Source organism: Nipponia nippon, unplaced genomic scaffold (genome assembly GCF_047370975.1).
Source record: "Nipponia nippon isolate SJK-2023a ecotype South Korea unplaced genomic scaffold, ASM4737097v1 scaffold_4, whole genome shotgun sequence".
NCBI lineage: Eukaryota > Metazoa > Chordata > Aves > Pelecaniformes > Threskiornithidae > Nipponia > Nipponia nippon.
The window spans coordinates 66720580-66744985 of record NW_028262358.1 but is presented as its reverse complement, the minus strand read 5'-3'; the positions used below and the strand labels follow the sequence as shown (position 1 = coordinate 66744985).

The following is a 24406-nucleotide window of genomic DNA, read 5'->3' as shown; positions in this document are numbered from 1 at the left end:
AGCTATCACCAATTAAACCTTTTCCTCATGCAGCCACTTTCTGGCCATCCTCACAAGAACTGAAATTTCTTTCAGATCGACTGAAGAGACCGTCACTCTTCAGTCTCAGCAAGAGGCATTTTCTGAATCCTTAACCTTGCTCACTGCTCCATTCTCTGTTCTTTCCCATTTGTCAGCATCTGGTTTTGAAATGGGCAATAACCCAAGGGCAAACGCTCACTGCAGATGCAATTGCATTGGCCCACCAATTTATACTCCAACTGTACTTACATCCGTATGTGGCTTTAAGGCTGCCTGTGACCTTAGAGATCTTTTGAGTCACTGCTTTTCAAGCTGCAGTCCCACAAATACATTTAGTCATAAATGGCTGACTGAACATAGGTACCAAAACAAAGAATATTCTGTGAATAAAACACTACCTTCATTTAAAAAAAAAAAAAAATCTACTTACGCTACCACCTTTAAGCCTCTTTCATCCGATGATACTGCTCTACTGACAATATAATATCAACTGTCTCCCAAGGAGATTATTTTAAATGGCCCCAAACGTTTTGCTTCATTTCTAGTCTTCAAAAAAATCCTAGCTCATACAATGACAACATCACGTCAACAAGCTCACAATCAGATTTAAAAAAGAAAAGCACAAAAACTTGGAATAATCTATAGTCTTTTTTAAAAAAAATCAGCTCATCTTAAAAAAGTAGTATCAATGGTTTGGAAAAGTCTTGATTCAAGGGTTTGATTCAAAGGGTACTGCATGCAAATTATATAATCCTACAGATTTAAAATATATTTATTTTTCAGCAACTGCCATCCGATATCCCAATTACCAGTGGGAGAAAAAAGTATATTATTACCTGAGTAAGTAGCATTGCACCCTACCTATTCCTGAGCAGAACTCTCAACTCGCTCAGATCTGTACTACCGCTGCCTAATACTGATTTGTGGCAGGCAAAAATCCACATCATTTTCCTTTTCTATTTTGTTCAAGTCGCTAGTCCATTTTTCCTGCTTAATTTTCATCATCTTCATTTTCTAATCATTGATTTATATTCATTCTCGATCAGCATCCTCATATACCTGCTTTCATGCAGTCACAGAGTGGTTCGGGTCAGAAGGAACCTTTGGAGGTCATTCTAGTCCAACCCACTGCTCAAATCCAGCTAAACTACAGCCCGCCTATCAGGTCTAACACCTCCAAGGATGAAGATCCCATACCCTCTCTAGGCACCTGCTTCAGTATTTGACCACTCTGATGGAAAAAATATTTCCTAATATCTAACCAGAATTTCCCATATTCCAACTTGCGCCCACTGCCCCTTATCCTATGACTGTGAGAAAAGAGTATGGCTCCACCTTTTCCTTATCTTCTGATCAAGCAGCTCTAGACAACAAACAAGGTCTCCCCTGAGCCTTCTCTTCTCCAGGCTGAACAGGCCCAGCTCTCTCAGCCTCTCCTTGGATGTCCTGTGCTCCAGTCCCTGACCAGCTTGGTAGTCCTTTGCTGGACTCATTCCAGTATGCCCATGCCTCTCTGGTACTGGGAAGCCCAGAACCAGACACAGCACTCCAGATGTGTCTAACTAGTGCTGAGCAGTGGGGAAGGATCACCTGCTGCCTGCTGCAGCCCAAGAGGCTGCTAGCCACCTTTGTTGCAAAGATGTGTTGTTGGCTCACGGGCCAGCAGGACCTCCAGGTTCTGCAAAGCTGCTTTCCAGCTGGCCAGCCCCAGCATGAGGTTGCTGATCCTCCCCAGGGCCGGGACTTTGCATCTCCCTTTGTTAAATTGCATGAAGTTCCTGTCAGTCCATTTCTGCACCCTGTCCATGACCTTCTTGAGTACAGGCCTGCCCTCCAGCACACAGAAGACATTAAACGGACCACTAGCAGGACTTTGCACCCCTCATCACAACTTTGGGAGTCCAGCCAATTTTCCACTCATCATCATCTTGCAGAGCCCTTATCTCACCAGTTCAGCGATAACTAAACTATGAGACACTGCGTCAAAGGCCTAGCTAAAGCCAGGGCACACGACACGTACTGCCTTTCCCCTGTCCACAGCACCTCATATCACAGAAAGCAGTAAGGCTGATCAGGTATGATTTGCCCTTTTCAAACCCATGTTGGCTGCTCCCGCCAACCCCTTTCTCGGTCCTTCATGTGTTTGGAAACAGTTTCTGTAATGATCTGCTCCACTATCTCCCCAGGGGAAGGCTGCAGACCAGCCTGTAGTTCCCTGTATCCTTCTTCTCATCCATCTCAAGGATAGATGTGATACTGCCTTTTTCCAGTCCTGAGAAGCATCACCCAAGTGCCATGACCTTTTGAAGATAACAAAGGGCAGCCTCACAATGACATCAGCCAGCTCTTGGATGCATCCCAGCTGGTCCCACAGACTCGTGCATGTCCAGGTGGTTAAGTGATCCTGTCCTCATCTCCTGCAGATGCGGCCTCACTCCCACAGACTCTGCCAGGTTTGGGGATAAGCCTTACCTGTGAAAACTGAGGCAAAGAAGGCATCAAGTACATCCAACTTTTCCCTTGATCACTAGAGTCCCAATCTCACTGAGCAAGGGGCCCACACTCTTCTTAGCCTCCCTCTTGCCACCAATGTACTTATGGAGGAAACCTTTCCTGTTGTCCTCCACCTGCCTTGCTAGCTTCAATTCCAGATGAGCTTTGGCTCTCCTTATTCCATCCCTACGTAAGCAGGCAATGTCTCTCTAGCCACCCAAGTAGCCTGCCCCTGCTTCTGTCTCTGTGCACTTTCTTTTTGGGCTCAGTCAGAATCACCATGTTCACCCAAGATGGCTTTCTGCCATGCTTGCTCAACTCTCTGCACAAGACAACAGTCTATCCCTGTGCTCTGAGAGGCTGTCCTTGATCAACCAGCTCTTCTGGGCCCCTTTGCCCTTCAGGGCACCTCTTGATGGGATCCTGCCAAACAAGTGCCTGAACAGGTCAAAAAGTCCAAGGTTGTAATTCTGCTGTTCGTCTTGGTGAATCCTCTCAGGATCTTCAACTCAAGCCTCATGGTCATTTCAGCTGAGGCTGCCCTCAACCATACTCCAACAGTTCTTCCTTGTTTGTGAAGGTAGCAACTCTCTGAGTCTGCGATTGTGAGGTTTTCACCAGCTGCATAAAGAAGGCTTTCATCTATCTCCTGTTCTTGATAGGCTGAAGCAGACACTCACTGTAATATTACCTGTGCTGATTTATCCTCTGATCCTTACCCATAAGCTATCTACTGTTTCGTAGCTTTGCTTCTTTCACTCTCCTTAATCAAAATCTTTATATAAATTCTACATGAATATTACATGAATATAATTTTATATAAATATGAATTATATATGTAAATTAAATTGTATATATTATGAATAACATGAATTTTATATAACTGAGTAAATTTACATGGTAATTTTATGGAGGGGTTTTTTTTTCATACTAGATCAGCTGATCGGATTGCAAAATTTATTTATTCTAAAGGGAATCATCTGATTTTTTTTTGTCTAACAAGTTCCTTGTACATTATTGCCCATGATTGCTTTAAGCTATGGTACATCAACCTTTTCACTGAGTAGGCTGCATTCGCTTGGTGCAGCAGTTCTCTTTGTGCAGTCACCTGCTCCGAGGTAACCATCGCTTTTTAATTGGTGATAACCTTGTCTTCCTTATACACTTAATGAAGTCTAGTGGAGAATGTTTTGCAACAATGTGCTATCAATACACTCAAGAGGTCTGGACTACATACCTGACTGAAACCTCCAAAGAAGCTACTTAATTGGTTCTCCACATTTGGAGAGGGCACTGACACACAAATGCATATATCCATTGTCTGATTAACAAGATGAATGGACTCATCTCTTGGTTTCAGACAAGATTCAATACAAGGGCATTGGCAGGACCATGCAGCGAAAAACTTGGGGCTGACAGGGTGGAAATTAGATTATTTTTATCACGAACCTCAAAACACAAGCTGCTGTTTACCACTTACAGGTGGCATGACCTAACAACTCCCTGCCTGCCTCTCCTCTCGTTTTTACGCCTCTCCTCCTTCCAGCTCCTTCATTCCCTTGTGCTGCTGGCTCTGATGCTTGTCAGACCTTTCCATGAGTCAACTCAACTCACTAAGCCAGCCAAATCCTGAAAAACAATAACAACATTTTCTTTGGGATAATGAGTTATATCAGCTCTCGGTAAGCTCTGATGAGTAAAGCTAGCTAGGGAAGCTAGCTGAAGCATGAAGGCAGGGGAGGAGAGGGAGTAAAGAGGAGCAGAATAATCCCTTTTCTGCAGTAAGGTATTAGTCTGGCTCACTGTGACCTGTGAAACTGCAGCCTAATTGGAAACTTCTATTGGCTTAATATCTACCTGCAACTGCAGTCTAATTAGAAAACAAAGCCGTTACTGCCAGTCAGGAGGAAAGTGGTAAGAGCCCACCTACAAAACCTGGAGCCAAAGGAACCTGCTCCCAAGTCACTGTAACCAACAGGCATGAAGAAGCAGCCATCTCTCCTGCCTGCGCAAGGGACACTCACTACTGGCACTGCAGACATCACTCAGCTGCACGTTTTCTTTATTTCTTTTAAGAAAGTCCAGAGTTCAGAGATCTCAAAACGATGCATAAGCCTGTCACCAATACACACGTGGGAGAAGCCGATGAAAGGTAAAGGCTGGGACAGCAGACGTCAGCTACGCCAAAGAGGAAAAGTTAATGACAACAGTTTCTTCTGTTTGAATGCCACGTGCTTGCTGATCCTTCATTCATGGGAATTAGTTAAGAGAAACCAAGAGCGCAACAGAAATGCTTAGTTCATACTGTTTGTTGACTTTCTCTAAAATAGTACAGAATGTCTGATTCGTGTTTATACGTGGCTAGGTTTTCTTCCTCAAGGGAGTTAAAAATGGTTTGATCCAAAATAAGAGTAAATAGCTGTTATATCCTGACAGCTGCTCTTTAGAAACACAAAAGAAGAGGAGGAAGCTTTTATTTGGTTTTGTTGTGGTTTTTTTTTAAGCTGCAAAATACTGAAGCATTGACAAAGTACTCACGAACCCCTCGTTAATCACCATTTTGGTGCATACATGGTTCCACAATGTATTAGATGCGTGAACACAAGCACGTTTTCCCAGTGCTGTGCACTAGACATGTCCCTGAACCAGTACAGCTGCCTCAGCGCAGCATACAAGCAAGCTAACTCACTAACAGGTGGAGAGCTGTACTACCTCTCCCACCTCACGAACATAAGGTTAGCTAGAGTATCTCTGGATAGTCCAGCATTGTACATTGTAAGTGTACCTGTAAGTTCTGCACTTTTATCCGTTTTTTTCTGAAGCTGTCATTTTATACTGTAGAGTAGACTGAGAGCTTTAAAAGCCATTTCCTCTGAAACAAAATAAGAGCTAAATGCATCTTCCCTTCATGAAATAAAGAGTAAAACCAAAAGTGCACCAAAAAAAAGAGAAAATAGCAAAAAAAGGAAAGGAATCCCTCCCTTGTACTGTTATTAGTCCAGAGTATTTGTTAATTATACCTCCCCAGACAAAGTAGGGTCCTGATACCAGGCTTTTTTTTTTTTTTTTTTTTTTTTTTTTTTAATCTGGTAGGACAGGTTTGAAATGTTCAGTGAAAAAGCAGACTGGAGTTTTCGTCGCTGTCTGGTAGGATTTTTGTCTTCTGTATACTTTTCCACTGATGCACAGACTCTGCTACAAGCAGTTTATTTCAAGACCTGCCAGGAACCTCTGTTCTTTCTGCTTATACTTACAGAACTTGACCTGGGTGGTACATCTCTGTGTCTATCCTGCCATTGTGGATGGCACAGGGAGTGAACCTTAGCCTCCGAGCTAACTGGTGACAGCTAGCTTTGTCCATGCAGGCCAGTTTGATCACTCTCCAGAGAAGACAGGCTCATACCTGGCTCACATCTACACATCATCATACCTGGCCCAGCTCTCCTCTGGAGTCCTGCTGACAACCACTGTCCACATGATATCTATCGGAAATAATAAAAGGGATATTCTGCATCCACCCGAGAGATGTATTTATAGCACAAAGCCTCAGGCATAACACATGTATTGTGAACTGCAGGATGTGAGGGGACACTTTGGGACACAAGCACAGCTGCAATAGCATTAGAAGACTGCCCCATTTGGGGACCGGTAAACTTGATGAAACGTGGCCACTACCTAAACATCCAGAGAAAGCTCTGAGCACTTAGATCCAGGTTTCTTCTCGGAAGAAACTTGATGGCTTGCTCCAGCAACAGACCCTGAAGAAATCAGTGCATGTGCTATGTTGGTAACAAAAAGGGCTCAAACTCTTGTACAGAAGTGGGAGTAAACCAAAGTGACACTGTGAATATATGAGTTAAAAAGAGAGGATGGGAAGAGGTGCATATCCCTTCCCAAATCACGCATTGGCTGCCCTGTAAAACACCCATCATCTCTCTTTGGACAGATGCAAGTGCTGGCCCTCCCTACAACATGTACTCCCATTTGTACCCCCTTAGGAAAGGAGGAGTTTGGAGTTTCAAACACCTCCAAGAAAACTCAGCTTCTCACCAAGTATTACAGAACATGGGCATCACCCTCACCAGAGGGCCAGGTAACTTTTGATAGCTAGGCCATCTGAGCCTGTGACATGGCTGACAGCTCTGGGGAATGGCTTCTTGAAGGAGACAAGAGTCCTTTAAGAGCGAGGGTACAAGGGGGGGGGGAAACAACTACTTTTTTTTTTCCTCCAAAATAGACACTATGTAAAATGCAAATCAATGTTAAAAATGTATGATCTAATTCAAGTTTTCTTGCTTGCTAATTTTAACTACAGTTTAAATCTGATTAAAATCCACCCACCTTTGGACAGGAGCAACACATTTTGGAATGAAAAAATGCACTGCATTTTAAAAGTAGTATTTTTTTTCTAGCAGGTCATGTTCTTCACGGATTTAGTTTCTGAGAAATATTCTATAATCTACACTAAAACATAGTTAAAGGAGGTTACACTTGCAAGTCCAGGAGGAGATGGGAACAAAGGAAGACAGCTTTGGATGTCGCTGTATCTGTGGCAGTGACATGACCCATGCTAATGATTAAGCAAGATTCAGAAACAAACACAAACATCGCATATGAGGCAAAGCAACACAGCTGAATTTATTCCCATACCGGACATAAACCTGCTCCTTCTCTAACATATCCACCTAAACAATTGCCTCGTCACAACCTACATACTTGCAAGTGAGAAGGTTTGTGTGACCCCCAATATGAAGGATTTGCCTTTTCAAAGTACCTCTATATAGAAAGGTGGGAAACTGAACAAAATAATTCCAGCAAGGACAGGAGGGGGTGAAACAAGCCTAACTGATCATAATCAGCTTGATAACAGCAATTTGAACAAGTCTCTGTACAAGTAATGATAGAAATGCCTGAATTAAAAACCTCACTGTTTCACGAATAAGATTTTTTCATTAGTTCACCATAACCTAAGAAAAAAAGTTTAAATCTCCTCAGTTGATTCAAAAATCTGTTCTGTAAAATAATATAGTTTTATTATTACCGCAGCTTTAGTCACTATTAACAGACACCAATGACTGCTGCATCAGCACAAACTTGTAGCAAAAGCACAACAAGGGAACATAAATTACATGCTGAGCAGCAAAAGGATTAGAGCTCAGAAATCAATATTTAAGCAGACAGAAAAATTTCAGGCACTGTACATGAAAAAATGTGGAGGAAAGCATCACTTCCCTTTGTTTTATTGCTGTATGTGGCTTCCTGAATGTCACCTCATCTTAAAGTTTTTTGTTTGTTTTTACAGGCATTGCTTCTTCTGTTGTTGGGGTTGTCATTGCTGAGGTTATAGATACGTTGGTAATTCAGATATTAGTTTCCAGTTGCATAATAGGTCCTGTATTAAAAGTGGGATTGGGAATGCCCTTACTCTGCCATGAATTCAAAGCAACTCACCGCTTCGCTTCCACTTATAAGAGGCTTTGTCTCTGATGTGACAAAAGTGAGAAGTCAGCACGGGGAAGTGGAGATAGTCTCTCAGATCGTGAGGTACCCATGCACAAAGGGTTACTATAGCACCTTGACCGCTACCTGCACATACTGATCTGCATTAGCAACCCATGTACATTACTCATTCTGTTAAAGGCTTTTTTCCATCTTGTCTTAACAACATTCTCTCTCATACACCATGGTGTTATTCCTTCACTCCCTCCCCCAAATAGTTCGCAGGCCTAGGTTTTATTTTCCCTTTTCTAAGTAGTGAAATTATTTTACTACTGTCCCCTACTTCTAACGTGGCTTCTTCTACATCTCCAACAGGACAGCCTATCGTTATATTGAATCTGGCATTCATTGGACTGCTAAAAATTGCACACAGGTGAGTGGGAGTAGAAAGCAGAGCAATAGGGTTTCCAGTCAGGGCAACCTACAGAAATGTCAAAGCTAAAGAATAGGAGCAGCCAGAAAGCTGCGCAAGAAAGGGAAAGGAAGGGAGGGGGCCACCTACACTTACAGCAAATTGAAGCGTCCACGTAAACACAAAATAAAGTTCTTTTATCTTTGCTGTGAAAGGGTCCAGCCAAAGGGTGCCAAACAGAGGGTACAAAAATCACCAGATGTGCTGAGCCTACGCCACGCGCTGTGGACAGGAGTGCGTGAGCTGTGCCCGTTCTCTGAGCCAAACGAAGCCACTTGAGCAGCAGTATGTTAGCTCAGGTCTGCCGCTCCACTACAGTCCAAGATAGCCAGAAAATCTGAAGGCAAAGCAAACTACTGTTATCTTCAGGAGAAAAAAAAAATGTAAAAAAGTGTAAATAAATATATATATACACACAAGTGGGCTGAGAGAGAAAAAAGGGTAGGACAATGGCACAACAGGCAGATACAGTACTCAGAAGCAGGGCTGGCTTGCTCCTCTCCATGCAGAGAAGCGGCGAGAAATCAAAAAAGCGCTACTCCTCAGCTGTGTTTCGGGCTTCCAGCCTTGCACACTCTGAAGGCTAAATGCCTCAAATAATCTGGAACACCTTCCAAGCTACCAAGGTGCTATTCAAACCCTGTTTTCCCTGCAACTCTGAAAGGCTAGCACAGTACCATTTTGCTTTTTGTTCACCCTTCACAATGCTACCAAAATAGTAGCTTCAGGTAATGCATCTTACTTGACATTCACAGTTCCCCAAGCAGCAGCTGACTTCATATAAGCCATGACACACTTCCACTTACAGCCCAGGCTCCTGACTAACACTGGTAAGAGTTGACCAGAACTGGCTGTTTCTCCCTGCCGCGACAGTGCTGCAGTGATGGCCAGTGCCATTTGAACTTCTCGTGATACAGACGTCAGAAGGTAGAAAGCTGCATCATGCAGTGGAAGGCTGCGTCACGAGTAAGAATACTATCATGAATGCTACGATAGCACCGGCACATAGTAATCTTAGTAATTTTTGGTACCAGCATGGCAAAGGTAGATTTGCCCAAGATTAACCTACGACTTTGGAACTCTATCTGTAGCAAACATATTTTTCCCCTTGCTTCAATTTATTACTCCAGATTCAGAGAAATAAACTAACATTCTTCAAATACCAAACTAGGGGGAAAAAAAGGAGAATCAAGAAAGAGAAAGAACGTTTTCTCAGAAGGCAGCATTTTGTATAGCTTTCACTGGAGTTCCGTTGTGCTATACTCAAAATAACAATCTGACAGATTTTCTAAAACTTTATTGATACCAGTAAAATACACTCATTCGACACATACAAGCATGTAAAAAGATAAGCTATTCAAGAACAAATGAGCTTTTTGGAATTCCACATTACATGGAAGAGGTATGGCAGAACAAAATAGTGTTATAACTTGGGGGGGGGAGCACAACCAACCGAATATCACTCTACATAAACAGGTATAGCAGCTGGCCTTGAAGGTGAAGTGTATTTTGTGCAAATACAGCAAGTAATCTTTTTTTTAAATGTTCTTTCACTACCCAAAGGACACAGAGTAAGTCCATCTGTTAATGAATGAAAAACCAACACACAGATGTTACTCATATATGAAAGTCATTTCTATTACTACAAAAAACTTACTTTTCCTAACCCCGTGCCTAAACTTCCTGATTAAAAAAATGGCTTATCTAAATGTACAAAAGCACTGCTACACTGTGCATTATCTAAAGCCTTCCCTGCACCTCTCCTCTCTTCACTGTATACGAGGTGAAGTGTACTTGAGAACAACAGGGAACCCTTGGAATTAGTCAATAAATTGATTAATGCACTGTACTGAGCGAGCCAAATAGGATCAGGATGTTTACAGGTGTTCTTTAGGTAGACATTAATTGCACTGCACTAACAAGGTCGGCTTCTTTCTGTTAAAGACGCTACTAACATACAATACAGACAAGAAACCAACCACAAGGCTTACTGAATAAAAAAAGCAGTAAAATACATTTTTCTGATCAAGGAAGTACTTCAAATAAATCCAGCTCTGTAGTACATTGATAAGTTAAATAGGAAACAAGTACCAGGCAACTTTTAGAAGTGTATGAAGTGTGTGAAGACTGAAGTATGTAAGGAAGAAAAAAAATTCTCTCAATCACCTTAAATAAAACATATCTATGCCATCACATATAGAAATGCAAAAGGAGGAGAGACAATCAGAATTTCTTAGCAGCCCCAAACACAGGTTCAAGCTTTTACATTTTATTTCATAATGTAATGACCCAGATAAGCTTTCAATGATCAAACTTTAAAACCACTACCTTCCTGAATTGCATTTGCCAATCCATGGACTAGTCAATAAATTCTCTTGCGCAGTTTCTCTGATCTATTACCTTTATTCTGGCATTGTGAGCCTTACAGCAGCAGCAAAACCTTGACAAGTCAGTTCTCAACTGCTCAGTGGACTGGTAAACTTTGTTAGTCTATCTATTAAAATAAAGAGACCCAGAAAGCATTCTGTTTGAACTTCACCCTTCTGTAGTGCAAAGCAGCAAGTTGGTGCACCGTGTATGGATCAGCGTCTCGGTGGAAGAGCTCAGTAACCCAGGATGTGGTGAGAGCTCTCCGGCTGCTCGCTGAGCTCTCGTCTTTCCAACGCCTCAAGAAACACCCAGCTCTCACCAGACACTGCTTCCCAGTTAACTTTTGTCTGACTGTACCCATACACATCCACATAATTTAAATTTATTCATGGGTTGGTAGTTTCATTTCTACAGAAGAAAAATTCAGGTTTAAGTGAAGTAAAAGGCCAAAAGTCTCATCTATATGACTTCTACATTACAGCTTTCTTTCTGAGCCACCTTCATATGAAATCTATATTAAAACACAAATTTCATGACCTTCTGGCTACCCTCTCTCATTTATACACTTCATAAACACTTAGGTTGGTCCTGTACTAAAATTCATTTTGGGTCACACAGGTGACACAAAAGCTATTTCCTTTCTGTACAAGGCGGAACTTAAATAGCGCACAACTGACCTTCCAGATCACAACAAATACTCAACACTATTTGTACAGGAAAATTAAAGTTGCACGCAAATCTAAGGGTGTAATTTTGATATTTCTTTCAGGTGCCCCAGAGGTTTATACAGCCCTTGTACCCACCCACACCACCAGCTCCCATGGTCCTCACCAGCTGCACCAGTGTAACAACTCTTTTTACAGCTGCACAATGAACTGGGTTAACAAACTGACCCATGCTGCATACTTTTTTTTTCCCCCCCTCGGTTATTATTTTCAGCCCACAGCAGTTCACAACCACATGCACATCAGAGCAAGTGGGAGGACACAGCAATGTGAGAATGCCTCTGGGAATGACGGGACACGGGAATGAGCAGCCAGAGACATTCTGCCTAAAACCCATATAAAAGAAATTACCATGAAAGTGTGGTCTAAGATTACTTGTCAACACACTTCCTCCTATCTCCATTGCCTTTCACCATGTATGTTCTCCATTCTGAAATAACTGTGTAGTCTTCCACCAGGGGCCAGAAAACGTCAGCCTAAACCAGAATATGTAATGTTTTACTTTTCAGGACTGTTTGGTTTCTTTTCCTTTTTTTCAGAGTAACGAATTTTATTTTTTTTTTAATTCTTTGAAAAGGGGCAACACGTAAGGTCATATGTAATTTCTGCAAAGTAAAAAAACTGATTTCTGCGATACTCTTCACTGTAAAAAATAAAGTTTGCATTTGGGAAACACACTCTAATAATACCTAGGAACATCTTTAGATATTTAATCTGTTCTCCTTTAGTCATCCTAGATGACAAGTGCAACTAAGGACTTCCCCCACTACTGTTAATTTATTTTCCTCAGATTTCTAGAAAACCAATTAAAAAAAATTAGCACATATCCAATCCGGGCACACTATCCATCTGGGAGATCGGAAACAAGATGTCCATCTCAGCACGTCACTATTGTTCACTATAGTTTAGACATTCTTCAAATTGCATTTGTGTCCAGGAGGGTAACAGCCCTTACATTAAAAAAGCCCTTCATTAAGTGGCTCCCTGTCATGCAGCCCATTACAGGCTCTCATGCCCTGACCCTGCGTAGCCTCAGAATAATGCTGCTTTTAACAACAAACCAAACAGGGTAAATAAACTATCTTTTCTATCTAACGGTTGTTTAAAAAAAAAAAAATCAAAATCAGTAAATGTATTATTAATATGGATAAAACCACCCCTTTGCACATCCCCGGTGATATAAGAAAGCACTATTATTTACTTTAAGTTTTCTGAAAAACAAAGTTACCCACACACAGTGAACAGTCCTCTAAAATAACTGGAAAAAAATCCATAGCCAAAACTGGATTTCATCTTAATAGCCTTCGCTAATTTCTATCTTGTATAGTATAACATATAAAAATCACACACCTGAAAACATAATGCATGCTCTAAAGGGTTTGCTTCAACATATAGAAGACTTCTTTCTTCAGAGGTACAAAGACCATCAGATAAATACTTCGACTTCATTTCTGTCACCATGTCTAGAGCCTTGCTTCACATAAAATGCATATCCACAGTTGTGGAACCATTTCTACGTAAGGAACAACTCAAGAGCCTTGGACCATTCAACCTAGAATGATGTCAGGAGAAAGGTGTGTATTTTATTTAAAAGGTGTTTCAAAAACTCAATGGGTTTGGGAAGGTGATTAGGAATTGGCTTTGCTCACGTACAAGAAGCCAACACGTATCAAACAGAAGTCACGTGCAAGTTCAAAACAAGTAAGAACACCTGAATCTTGCCATGATTTGTAACAAGGGCTGGCACTCTGTTACAGGACATAGCAGATACTAGAAAGCTTCAACGAGCCCACAGACAGTAACACAAAGCTGAGAGGGAAAAAACATAAATTCACTGAGAACATCACGAATAAAGACTGTTTCTAGTTGAGGAAATTCCTAAATGCCAAACAGCTGGAATCTGGAAGAGTGCTCAGGGCACGATCACCACTCATTTGTCCTACCTCTCCATTCTTCCCTAGGCAACTGCTAACGGCTACTCTCAAAAACAGCAGACCTTTAGCTTGATCTAGCACAGTCGCTTTTATATGCTCTTAGAAACCTAATGTTCGACATTAGGTGTTTTCCAAGGTTTTAATAAGTAATCCAAAGGTTTTATCGTGTAAGCTGCAGTTCAAACAATTTACAAGTTTGTATTTAAAGCTGTACGCAAGCACCTGCTCGAAGTGTTCACTTTATTTCAAAATTAATCATTATGTACTGCATTTATTTTTCCCATAACAGAAGATAAGTGGCTTTTGCCTTTGCTCATAATTTGACAAATACAATGTAGGTCAGTATAAAAAAAAAATTCTGAAGTTGCATTAATTGCTCAGAGGTAATTACACTTGCCTTACCAATAGTGTTTACTATTGCTATACCTGCAAAGTGCTTTCCATTAGGACAAGTTTTCACATTTTCATAGCACACCAAAGCATGTGCCATTAGGTCTGAAATTTCCCAAGATTTATCCTCCTCCAAAGCACAACATTGAGTTAAACCCTGCCCTTGAATTAAAACTAAAACATTAACTCAATTGTCAAGTTTTCCTTTTTTCTATTTTTACATGTCCTTTTCTCTTTTTCTTTTTTTTTTTTTTTTAAATAAGACTTTCTGAAGCTACTATAGACTAAAAATTGACATTTGAAAATTGAGTATAATCCTTTATGACTACAATGGTTCTGGGCGAATACGGTAAAGTTAGAGCCCTGAAAGCTGCATTCTCAGCATAAAGGCGTTATCTTTTTAACATACTGGTAAAACAGTGCTCCTTCTGAGACAAAGCTGTACTGCAATATGTATTTCCCTTACTAAGGCCAAGGCCAGGACACTGTATTTGATTCCAGAGAGATGTAAGAGACAAGGGCTCCAACGAGGATGTCAACACATGCATTAAGGAGCCTTGCACATAGCTGAAGGATTGCAGAGCCCGAGAGGAAGAGACAGAGAGAAAACAGTCCCTACCACCTCAGTTTCTGCACTGCTCCGCTTTTCTGGGCACCTCTTCTCTCCTCTCATTCTCTGACTGAACAGGAAAAAGTGGGCTGACTCTGGTCCCTATAGGAGGTCCCTGGCTTCTACAGGTTAGAAAACCCAGCATTTTTCAAAGTGAAAACACCAGTAGTTTAATTTTACCTATACCTTCATTACCACATCTTATTCTACTTGGATAACTTCTTCACAAGCAGTGGGCTGCTTTCTAACCTACAGTTTTAACAGTAATCAGTCAGGGTCAGCAATGTTAAAAAAACTGCACAGCAGATGATTGCACACAGTTATTTCCCTTCTGCTTTTGCTTGAACTTCTTGCTGCTCCACTTCCTGCAGACCCACCGGAGGAATTCAGTGCTCGTTTTAGAACTCTGTTACATTCTTAGACTTAATTTAAAATCATGCTATTTTAAACACAAAAGAGCTTAAGTATTTAGATACAGAATAGATCTTCAGAATCTGAAGACCGTGAACTTCTTAAGGGCAGCTCATCAGATGAGACTGCTCACTTTTAGTCTGGAGCACAGTTACCAAACATCAAAGTTTTAAACACCGGCCCAAGAAGTGTAGAATTCTAACCAGAGGAAGAAAAAAATAATAATCAGAGCTTCCTCTGTATCTGTTTTGGACTATCTCTGAACCACTCCTTTATTCTGCTAGATTTTATTAAGCAGCCACAATTCCACATACAGATGTGAAAAAAGAACTTTCTCCAGAAGAGTCCACGTGCTACACTCAGAGGAAAAAGGTCTGTAGCAGAACTGAACAGAAAACAGGTAACAAAGTCAGAGAGCACTGTGCCAATTACCTCTGAAAACTGCCTAAGGATGACAGGCATGTTATATGGGAGAAGCAAGAAGATGCTATCTTGTCATTTAGATTCATTCAAAATACAATTCCTCAAATTTCTTTCTTCCTATACAAGGTGTGCCTGAAGTCTGAGAATACAAATTTTTTTACAAAATGGTGCTTCCCTCACAATTAAAATACCTCCACCATTTTAACAAACCACGTAGACTCTGAAAAACACAAACTGAAAAGTAACTTAATTTCTGTCTTCCTAGGGGAGATATTATTTTGAATTTGTTAATACAAGACCATCAGCATCATGAATGCTGATGCTTCAGGGCTTAAATTTACTCTTCCACATGTGAACTTGAAGGACCAAGCAGTTCATTAAATGAAGTGTTGCCTAATTAACCTATTTTGTAAGATATGGGGCATAGTAACAGCTGCTCATATCAGTGACTCCAAAGCAGGGGGAACCCAGTTAGTTAGCACTTAAGAAGTAAAATTACATACACTAACCACCATTAATAATGCCCAAAAATATATATAAAGCAGGGAAAGGAATGGTGCAGAGGTTAGGTTACTTCTGTGTGGCAACATTTCCCACTCCTTCTCCACACATACCTCACTTCACAAAACCTTTCAGATACAAATAAAATAGCCATGACCTTTTTTCCTCCTCTGCATGATTAATTACTTAATGTACTATTAATTGGAAAATGTAGCTGAATTTCAAATGCTTTCATTTTCTCAGCATATCATGCTGTCTGAGAAGCACCGATTAAGCTGTTCATCAGAGGTGAGCAGGCAAGGTCATGTAGGCTGTACCTCTTCAGTTATTCATTACCTGTCCTAAATAGTAATTAACAACGGCAATATTTCCATAAATCAAAGCTTTTCTGATTACCTTCAGATGATGAGTGGCTGGGGGAGGCGGGGGGGGGGGGGGAGGAATCGGTGTACACGTTTTTGCAAGTATCCTTTTTTTCCACCATTTGTTCTAATGCATACCTGAATGATTCAATCAATACATTAGCTGTCATTTAAGACACAGAATTTCACTGGGAGTCAACAAGAATTCCACGCAGAATAAAGAAGTTATGACTTCCTTTCTCCCTTCCCTATCCCCCCCCCCCAACTTTAAAGGGGGATTTGATCTAAGACAGTTTCTCAGTTACCAAGATTGTTATATTTGTTATTTTTGTTTCTTTTTATTATCTCCATTATCAATTTTAAAGTGGAGATCACAGAGTACAGCCTTGAAGCCATATTCAGTGAAGCTCCGAGTTTCTTAACACAGAAACTTATCTCTTCGGTATCAGGGGGTGCTGGTGGCGGTGGTTCTCACCTTGAGGCATCTCAGGCGGCAAATAGTGAGGCTCTTGAGCACTGACATGTACCCAGTCGAAGTCATCGTACAAGTCTTGGTGGTAGTCACAGGGTCCGGGACCATCATCGAATGTACATCCCCCTAGGGAAAAAACTTGTTATTAGTTTATTTAAAAGCAGAGATTTTCCAAGAGTCAAGCAGAGGTGTTCCTCCTGGGCACACCACAACTACGGAGCCCACGCAGCCTGTGGCACCATTCACAGGCTTGCCTGCGCAAAGCTAAAACCTGCAGGCAGCTCATCCATCAGTGTTCCTCTCTCTTTTTAAAATGTCTCTGCTTCACACAACCCATTTCCCCCAAAAGCACCTTCTGTCAGAGCAGGAGATCACAGGCTGAGTCACTGAGCCCAAGCAAAACCTGGCCCAGTGTCTGCATGACAGAAAGCAACAGGCTATCCAAAACAAGGGGGAAACAGAAAATAATGGACTAGGCTCAAAAACTAAAAGGTGTAAATCACCTATTCCAATGCACTGAAAGCAGAAGTAGTCCAAACACCGACAACGAGGATAAATAGTGTGCCCAAAACAAAAGCAGTCAGACAAAATAATTAAAATTACTTAGAAATTAAATAATTGCTGAAGAATGAAGTCTTGCTTTATTAAATCAATCTAGCATAACAGAACACAAATTAAAGGCACATTTTCAGGGTCACACAAACAACAGATATGAAAACCTTACAACAAAAGTTGTGAGGAAAAGTGACAAGGAGAAAGAAGGGGAGAAATGTAAAAGATGGGGGGGGGGGGGAGGGCACACGACACAACCCACAACAAAAAATTTCTGTGTAACACAGTAATGTCTGCCCTGTCTCATTCAGTAAGTTTTTTATTACATTCTTCACTCAAGTCAATTAAGTAGGCTGGGAAAAAGAGAGAAGAAAACATGATGATCATGGGAAGACATCACGGTTTGAGACAGAAGAAGTGAAGGAATCAAAAGAGCCTGGTCGAAGAAAAAGTGGAGCATAAACACAACAAAATACAGATATCACACATACAACTCTGCAGCATCAGTTCTCTCCATTCATGGTACAGTCCTTGAGTGTGCTCTCCCTGCTCAAAAACAAAAGGCATGACCAGAAGAGAGTCAAAGAGAAAACACAGTGTATTCATCTTTATTTAAGCAGTATTTTTTAATCCAGAAAAGAAGTTACAAAAGAACTCAAGAATGAGATTATAAACAACTGGAAATCAGGGGAGATATTTCTTGCATTCTCTCCTCCGTGTCCTCAGCAGTTAGGGCATATCAATCCAACCAAAAACTGGCGTTCCAACAAAAACACCTCTTGTTAAGAAGACACCTCTAGAATAACAGGAGCACATGTGATGACTTCATTGTGAATATAAAATATGGGACAAGTACCGCGGTCCCCAAGAACAAACAAAAAAAATCCTTATTGGTAATATGGTAAATTCTAGTGTCACCACCACTCCATCAACAGTGAACACCCTCCTATGCCTGTCAGGCTCTCACCAGCCCATGCTACACCCCAGAGGAGATTGGGCTGGAGGGAGGAAAGGGGGAGAATGAGGACCATGAAGAACTGCAGTCTCTGCTCATTTCTGCCCTCTCTACAAGACATACGTGGCCTGGAACTAGGACTGGCCAGAGGATAAGGAAAGGAGGAATGGGCATGTGTGTCACCAAATTGAAGATAAAAATATTTTTTGCCTACCCAAAACGGAGTATTCAAATGTCACATAACAGGCAGAGAGTTTGCAAAAACAGTGCTCATATTTGGGGAAGGGAAGTCCATTCTACCAAATTTCATTAGAAAATCTGTGTCCCAAACTGAGATTATGTTTCCTCTTCAGTAAGAGACAACTCAAATAATTTCCATAGTTCTACACAGGCATTTGTCATTTTGACTAAGTGAGAGAACAACCTAAGTTTTAGCTAATTCTACTTCACTAAAAACCACTGCCAGATACTCATTCCAAGGCACTCCTAGGAACACTTGTTAACCAGTGCTTTGGCTGGCAAGGATAACACCAGGAGAGAAAGAAGCCTCTACACTGCTAAATCCTTGTACCATAAAACCTTAAAACTTCATGTTCAGCTCCATGTTAGCAAAACCTTCTCAGATGTTACCCTGTGACAACATAAGCACAGCAACAACAAAAAAGCCCCCAACATTTCATACTCTGTACTAACTTGGTTACTATATCAGTGTTACTGTCAAAGACTGCAAGGCACGAGAAATATTTGTGCGTCAAAGAAAGGTTTACGCCATTAAAAGTCCCAACTCCAATGCCCTATTACCACCAAGAGACTTTTCTAATTAACATCTATCATGATAAAGCCAGAAAGGCTTAGAACATAAATCTTGGTCTTTGATTTAACTTATAATACACTGCTATGATCACTCTACAGCAAAAATGTACATTTCCTTCGACATTTAATTGATAAATGAATAGCAGTTTCCCTTAAAGGGAAGTTATCAGTGTCTGCTGTCCCAGCACCAAAATGACATATGGCTTTGAAGCGCATGCCTGCAGGGCACCCATTACCTTTTTTTAATGGTTTAAGTGCCCTCAGTATATAAATTTAAACTACCAATGAATCTTGTAGACTCATTTGGAAGATGAATGTCCTTAATTGCTTGTCTTTGTGCCCACTATTAATTTTAGTTATCAGGGTTCTGATTAGCAATAACAACATGCCTGTTAATACACAGAAAGCAATCCAAACCTCCTCGTGCATAGCACATCACTACTGCATCCACAGAACAAGCAAATGTCCATTTATCGCACGCACATGAACAAAGTTTATCAGGACGGATTATCAACCCACTACAAAATCCAACGTATAACAACTGCCTAAACCAATGGCTTCCTCTCGTGGAGCACATCTCCTCCTCTTACCAACAGATCGTGACATTTCAAGGCAACTAAAGTAAAAGCCAATGCCGTAGTGATTTATCCAGTACAATGTGACGAGACAGACTAAGCATTTTAAACCCCATGTGGTCTACTCCTTATGACTTAAAAGCATGAGCAAATTTGGATCTCCCCTTCTCCGTTTTAACAGTCAACTGCCTGCGTGCTATTTTGGTAACTCCGGGTACTAACAGACAAACCTAATGTAGCATGCTGTGTGGAAAACACAAGGAGAAGAGACGATGGGCGGATGAAACCTACAGAAATCTATTTTGGTTCCAGTCATTTGTTCAAAACTATATACATTTGAAATCAATCTTTAAGCACTCAAACATAAAACCACATCTGACGGAAGTACACCATAGGTCAGGACTTGTTAGTACCCTAACTCAGCTACTGGGCCACTTTCCACAATAATGTGACAGCACTGTTCAGGGAAGAAGGTGGATGGGCTTGATGAATGTTTAGTATCTTCCAGCGAGGTTCAGCAGCTGAACTCAAATACATACTCGTATTTGCTGTCCAACATTTTGCCAAGAATCTGCTAATGTCCTACAAATGACAAGTTAGAAATCTCCAATTCAGCCATTTGTAACCTCCCCCACAACTCAATAAAAAGGTACTTCAGTACCAACCACTGTCCCCTTACCTATCAACACCACATTCCTTTGCCTACACGCTGATGTACAACATGCAATGTATCTATCTTCAATACTACCCTGCCACTGGAATTTGTGCATACCTACTAACACACATGCCATGTCACAAACAGTGATTTGTGCACCTCTGCTCAGTCTGCCGGCTGGAAGCACACAGCACTGACATTTAAATGCCCTTGGGCCTTGCAGTACCTAAATACACGTTTACCTTAGATTTCTAATACTATGCTTCATATAAAGGCAGCAGTAGGGATGAAAGCAATACACCAGACTGGTCTGACCTCAACGGCCTGATGTGGGCTTGGGGACTGGCATGCAAGGCAGCCAGCACCTCCTCCCTTCAAACGATGCTGCCATCAGGATGTGGCCCAGAAAGGCCGGACGGGGACAAGCAGCACGCTCTGCTGAGGGGCAGCACCAACCAGAGCCATGGCTTGCTACATCGCCACTGGTGGCAGCAGCCAACAAGAAAGCATCGACGATCAATTGAACAAAAAGAAAAATCAGGTAGGCCATCTGAAACAAACACCCTATTGACAACTGGAATTGTAAGCCAGGAAGACAGAGGGAATCTTAAGCCTGGATGGTTAGTTTGCCAAACTGCTAACTGTATTTTGGGTCAATCCAATTCGTTCAGTTGCTGAGGAAGTATTTGGGAAACATTTACATTCCACAGAAACCAAGCAAATAAACAATTCACTGTTTCTGTTATCTTTTCCCATAAGCTTCACTAACTTATTAACTTCAGCTTAAACACACCTAGAACTCTCACACAGTTCTCTTCAACATCCTTCCAAAAGACAAGTGATAAGTCATGCTAGCCTCATAAAAATGTCCTGACTACATGTCCATTTTCATTTATAAAAGATAAGGAATCTTAAATGTTCATTATAAAAAGATATGAATATCCCACACTGAACTCTCAGAAAAATGAAAGCTCTGCTAAATAACAAGGTCATTAGGATTAACCTAAATTTAATCTTAAAAATTAATCTTAAAATCCCAAAGATTAATCTAAATTGAATAAAGATCATATAGTCAAGGTTTGCACATCACCTATTAAAAAAATCCTATTTAAAGATGCTCGAATTTAAAGACAAATTACATTTTTTTAAAAGGTTACCATGATATTTCCTTAGCAGCAACAATCAGTACTGACACTGCTCTGTGATTTTGATTTATCCTGCATCCCTTCGTACCAACTCAGGAAAGAAGAGCCGAACGGATTTTTCCCCACCAGGTTAAAATACAAATAAGCTTAAGACTAAGAGAAACATGTCTCAGTAACTCCCACTGATAAACGGATGTCCACTGCAACTTGACAATGGCCTCCCAGCTCATCCGCTCAGGACGAAAAGGAAAACTGATTTAGATTTTGAACTAATGATCTTTATCTAACAATTCCAGTGTTCTCACTGCACTTCCTAGAGATCATGTCTCTTTTACTATTTAGAATAAAAATAGCTGGTTGCACACCAATATTACATGAAATTTAAGATACCCATAACATTTATTATGAATGGCATTATAGGGATGCTATACTGGAGATCTACTGACTTCTAGGTAAAAGAAACTATTCCCACATATCACCTAAAAATTCTGTATGTCAATTTTCATATTTAATCAGACCATAACAACTCCAGTGCCCTTTAAAATACACTCAGAAAAGCGACAGTAAAAAAACAATTCAAAACGTTCAGAAAACTACTAAATTGCGACAAATTAAATACCTATTGATAAAACTAGCTGATGAAGAATAACACACATTTACTGGCCATGCTTTATACCATCTTTACAAAAAAAGACTACCTTTAGCATCAGGGGTAGGGAGAAGGGAACAGCTGGCATTCACTTTCCTAAATCCAAGAAAGAATACATTTCTTTGCCTTAGGTCACACTTTCTACAGAACTAAAAATAAAGAAAAAAATAGTATAACAAATTATATGTAACAACAGGAACAAGGCACTTATTTTTAAGTCTCCTATAATAACAATAGCTATCTGCTAGAAGTCCCAAGTACGTTCTCGCCAAAATCTGGCACTAAGTTTCAGAACCTAATAAGGGAAAGCAATGAAAGAAAACTTCATCTTCTGGATCTGGGGCAGGGGTAGAAAGAAGGGAAACTGTAGTACCTGATTAGGTTTCTGAAAAAAAATGATTTTAGAAGTGTTCTTTCATTACCTATTTCTATAACCTATCAGCATTGCAAAGGATTTTTTTTCAGCCATAAAATGGCACGTATAGAAGCACAGTCAAAAGAACGCAACTTTACTCTTTATGTCTGAGATCTGTTCTTGCATCCAGCTACTTCTGGTGTTATACAAAATGCAAAATACACTAGTAACATCTTAAAATTTCACGCTCCTCAATTTTAAGGAGCCCAGAAATTCATCCACTAAGAACAAGCAGATCACCAATACAGGAGAAAAAAAAAATCTAGCATAAGAGAAGAGTTGTACTACAGGCACACAGCAAACTTTTTGTCATCAACACTTTTCCCTTACAGAGGGCTCAGTTATCAATGGTTTCTTTGGGGCTCATAGGTACGAAGGTGTCACACCAGGAATGAAATACTCTTTTCCCATCCAGCTCAAATGACTAGTTGGAACAATCTGCTCCTTTTATTCAACATCATGCTTTTATTTTTCTCCACCACCTGCTGTAAAAGCATAATGACTAGCTCTAAATCTATCAAAGTAGATAGCTCCACAGTAAGAACCCAATACATAATTATGTTTATCTGGGATGTCAGGTAAAAGTACTGTGAAAATTTAGTTTTTCTCTTCACATTGATTGGTGAATTCAAAGCTGGAGAGTATAAAGGTGCTATAGCAGGCCTCTTGTCAGTCATATATCCAGGAACAGGTTCTGCTTTTAAAATCGCCCACCTACCACATTAATTTACCTGTTTCTATCACAGCATGCCTCAAAGCACAGGATGTTTTCATCTTCTAAAGGCACTACATTATTTCTGTTACGCGAATTTTAAAACACATTGATTGCAGATCATTCAGACACCTATTAGGAATATACTATGAATTGCTGTTAATGCAGTTTGAGAATAAATTTTAATGACTTATGTTAAAAAGCTTATGTTCAATATTACCTACTGAAATGTAACTCTGAAATAACCTTAATTAACCTATAGCATCTAAAAAGGCAGAAGGTCAGAGGCACTATTTAATTTTAAAAAGATAACCGTGAAAATAGCAGCACTTAAGGAAAATGACAGATTCTCCTTCAGTACAGGGAGAAGTCATACTAAGAATATTTATCATCTTTGCAGTGGTATCTTATTTTGTAGTACTAGAATTCATTACACGAAACACAACTGATTACAGTTAAGAGCAATAAAAGCCAAGTAAACTCAATTACCTACAAACGCCTTTTAAAAATTTTCTAGCCTTGTTCCCACTATCAGTATGCTTTAATCATCCTCTTAGCTTATTGTCTTGAACATGGAACTCCAAGTCTCATCCAAAAGCACCAATTGAGTATAAACACCAACAGCTTAATAGGAAATATGGCTGATTATTCCTAAGTTAGCATTACTTTATTTTCATTGTAGGGCTTTTGTTGGTGCTGTTAGAACAGCCAAATAATCTAAATATCCCATAAACGTAAACTTTTCAGAAAAGGAAGTGGACAGAAGCACTCCTAAATCACTACATGCCATAAATTACCTTGACATTAAAAACCAATCCCACCCCCCAGTAGACATATAGTAGTACCATAACCAATATAAGAAAAAAAAAAAAGAAAAAAGAAAAAAAAAAGAAAAAAGGTTAAACCGCTCATAAGCAAGTCTGATCTATGCATAATTTTTTTCATTTTGTATCTGTCTTTCATATTCCTCATTAATAAAAAGTAGTAGCTTATTTTAGAAAGGAAAGATAGGAACTTGAAAAATATTAGGTATAAGCTACCAAGAATGCAGGAAGCCTCACGTGGACACCTTTTCCTGTAATCTTCAGGGAAAGATCTCACTATTAATTCCAGCATTTATCCTAACCCCAAATTTTGGGAGAGCGTGAAGGTTCACCATTAGATGTGGTCTACCTGGCCATGCCATTTACTAGATTTCTTCTATTAAATTGGGTTCCTTCCCTCTATACCAGGCCTAGAAAAGGCTTCTTCATCTCCGATTTCAAAAAGCTTCATATTGACAGGCAACAGCAAACCTTTCCATGCTTTACCA

General features: G+C 40.3%; 1 protein-coding gene across 10 annotated transcripts in view; it reads right to left on the bottom strand.

Annotated features, from left to right (window-relative positions):
- PTPRK (protein tyrosine phosphatase receptor type K) overlaps positions 1 to 24406 on the bottom strand; it is a 415551-nt gene that overhangs the window by 309289 nt on the left and 81856 nt on the right. For all 10 annotated transcript variants that reach the window (XM_087774463.1, XM_087774462.1, XM_087774464.1 and 7 more), the window contains exon 2: positions 16627 to 16749. In XM_087774463.1, coding sequence (XP_087630589.1) covers positions 16627 to 16749 — 123 coding nt within the window. The remainder of the gene's footprint in view (positions 1 to 16626; positions 16750 to 24406) is intronic.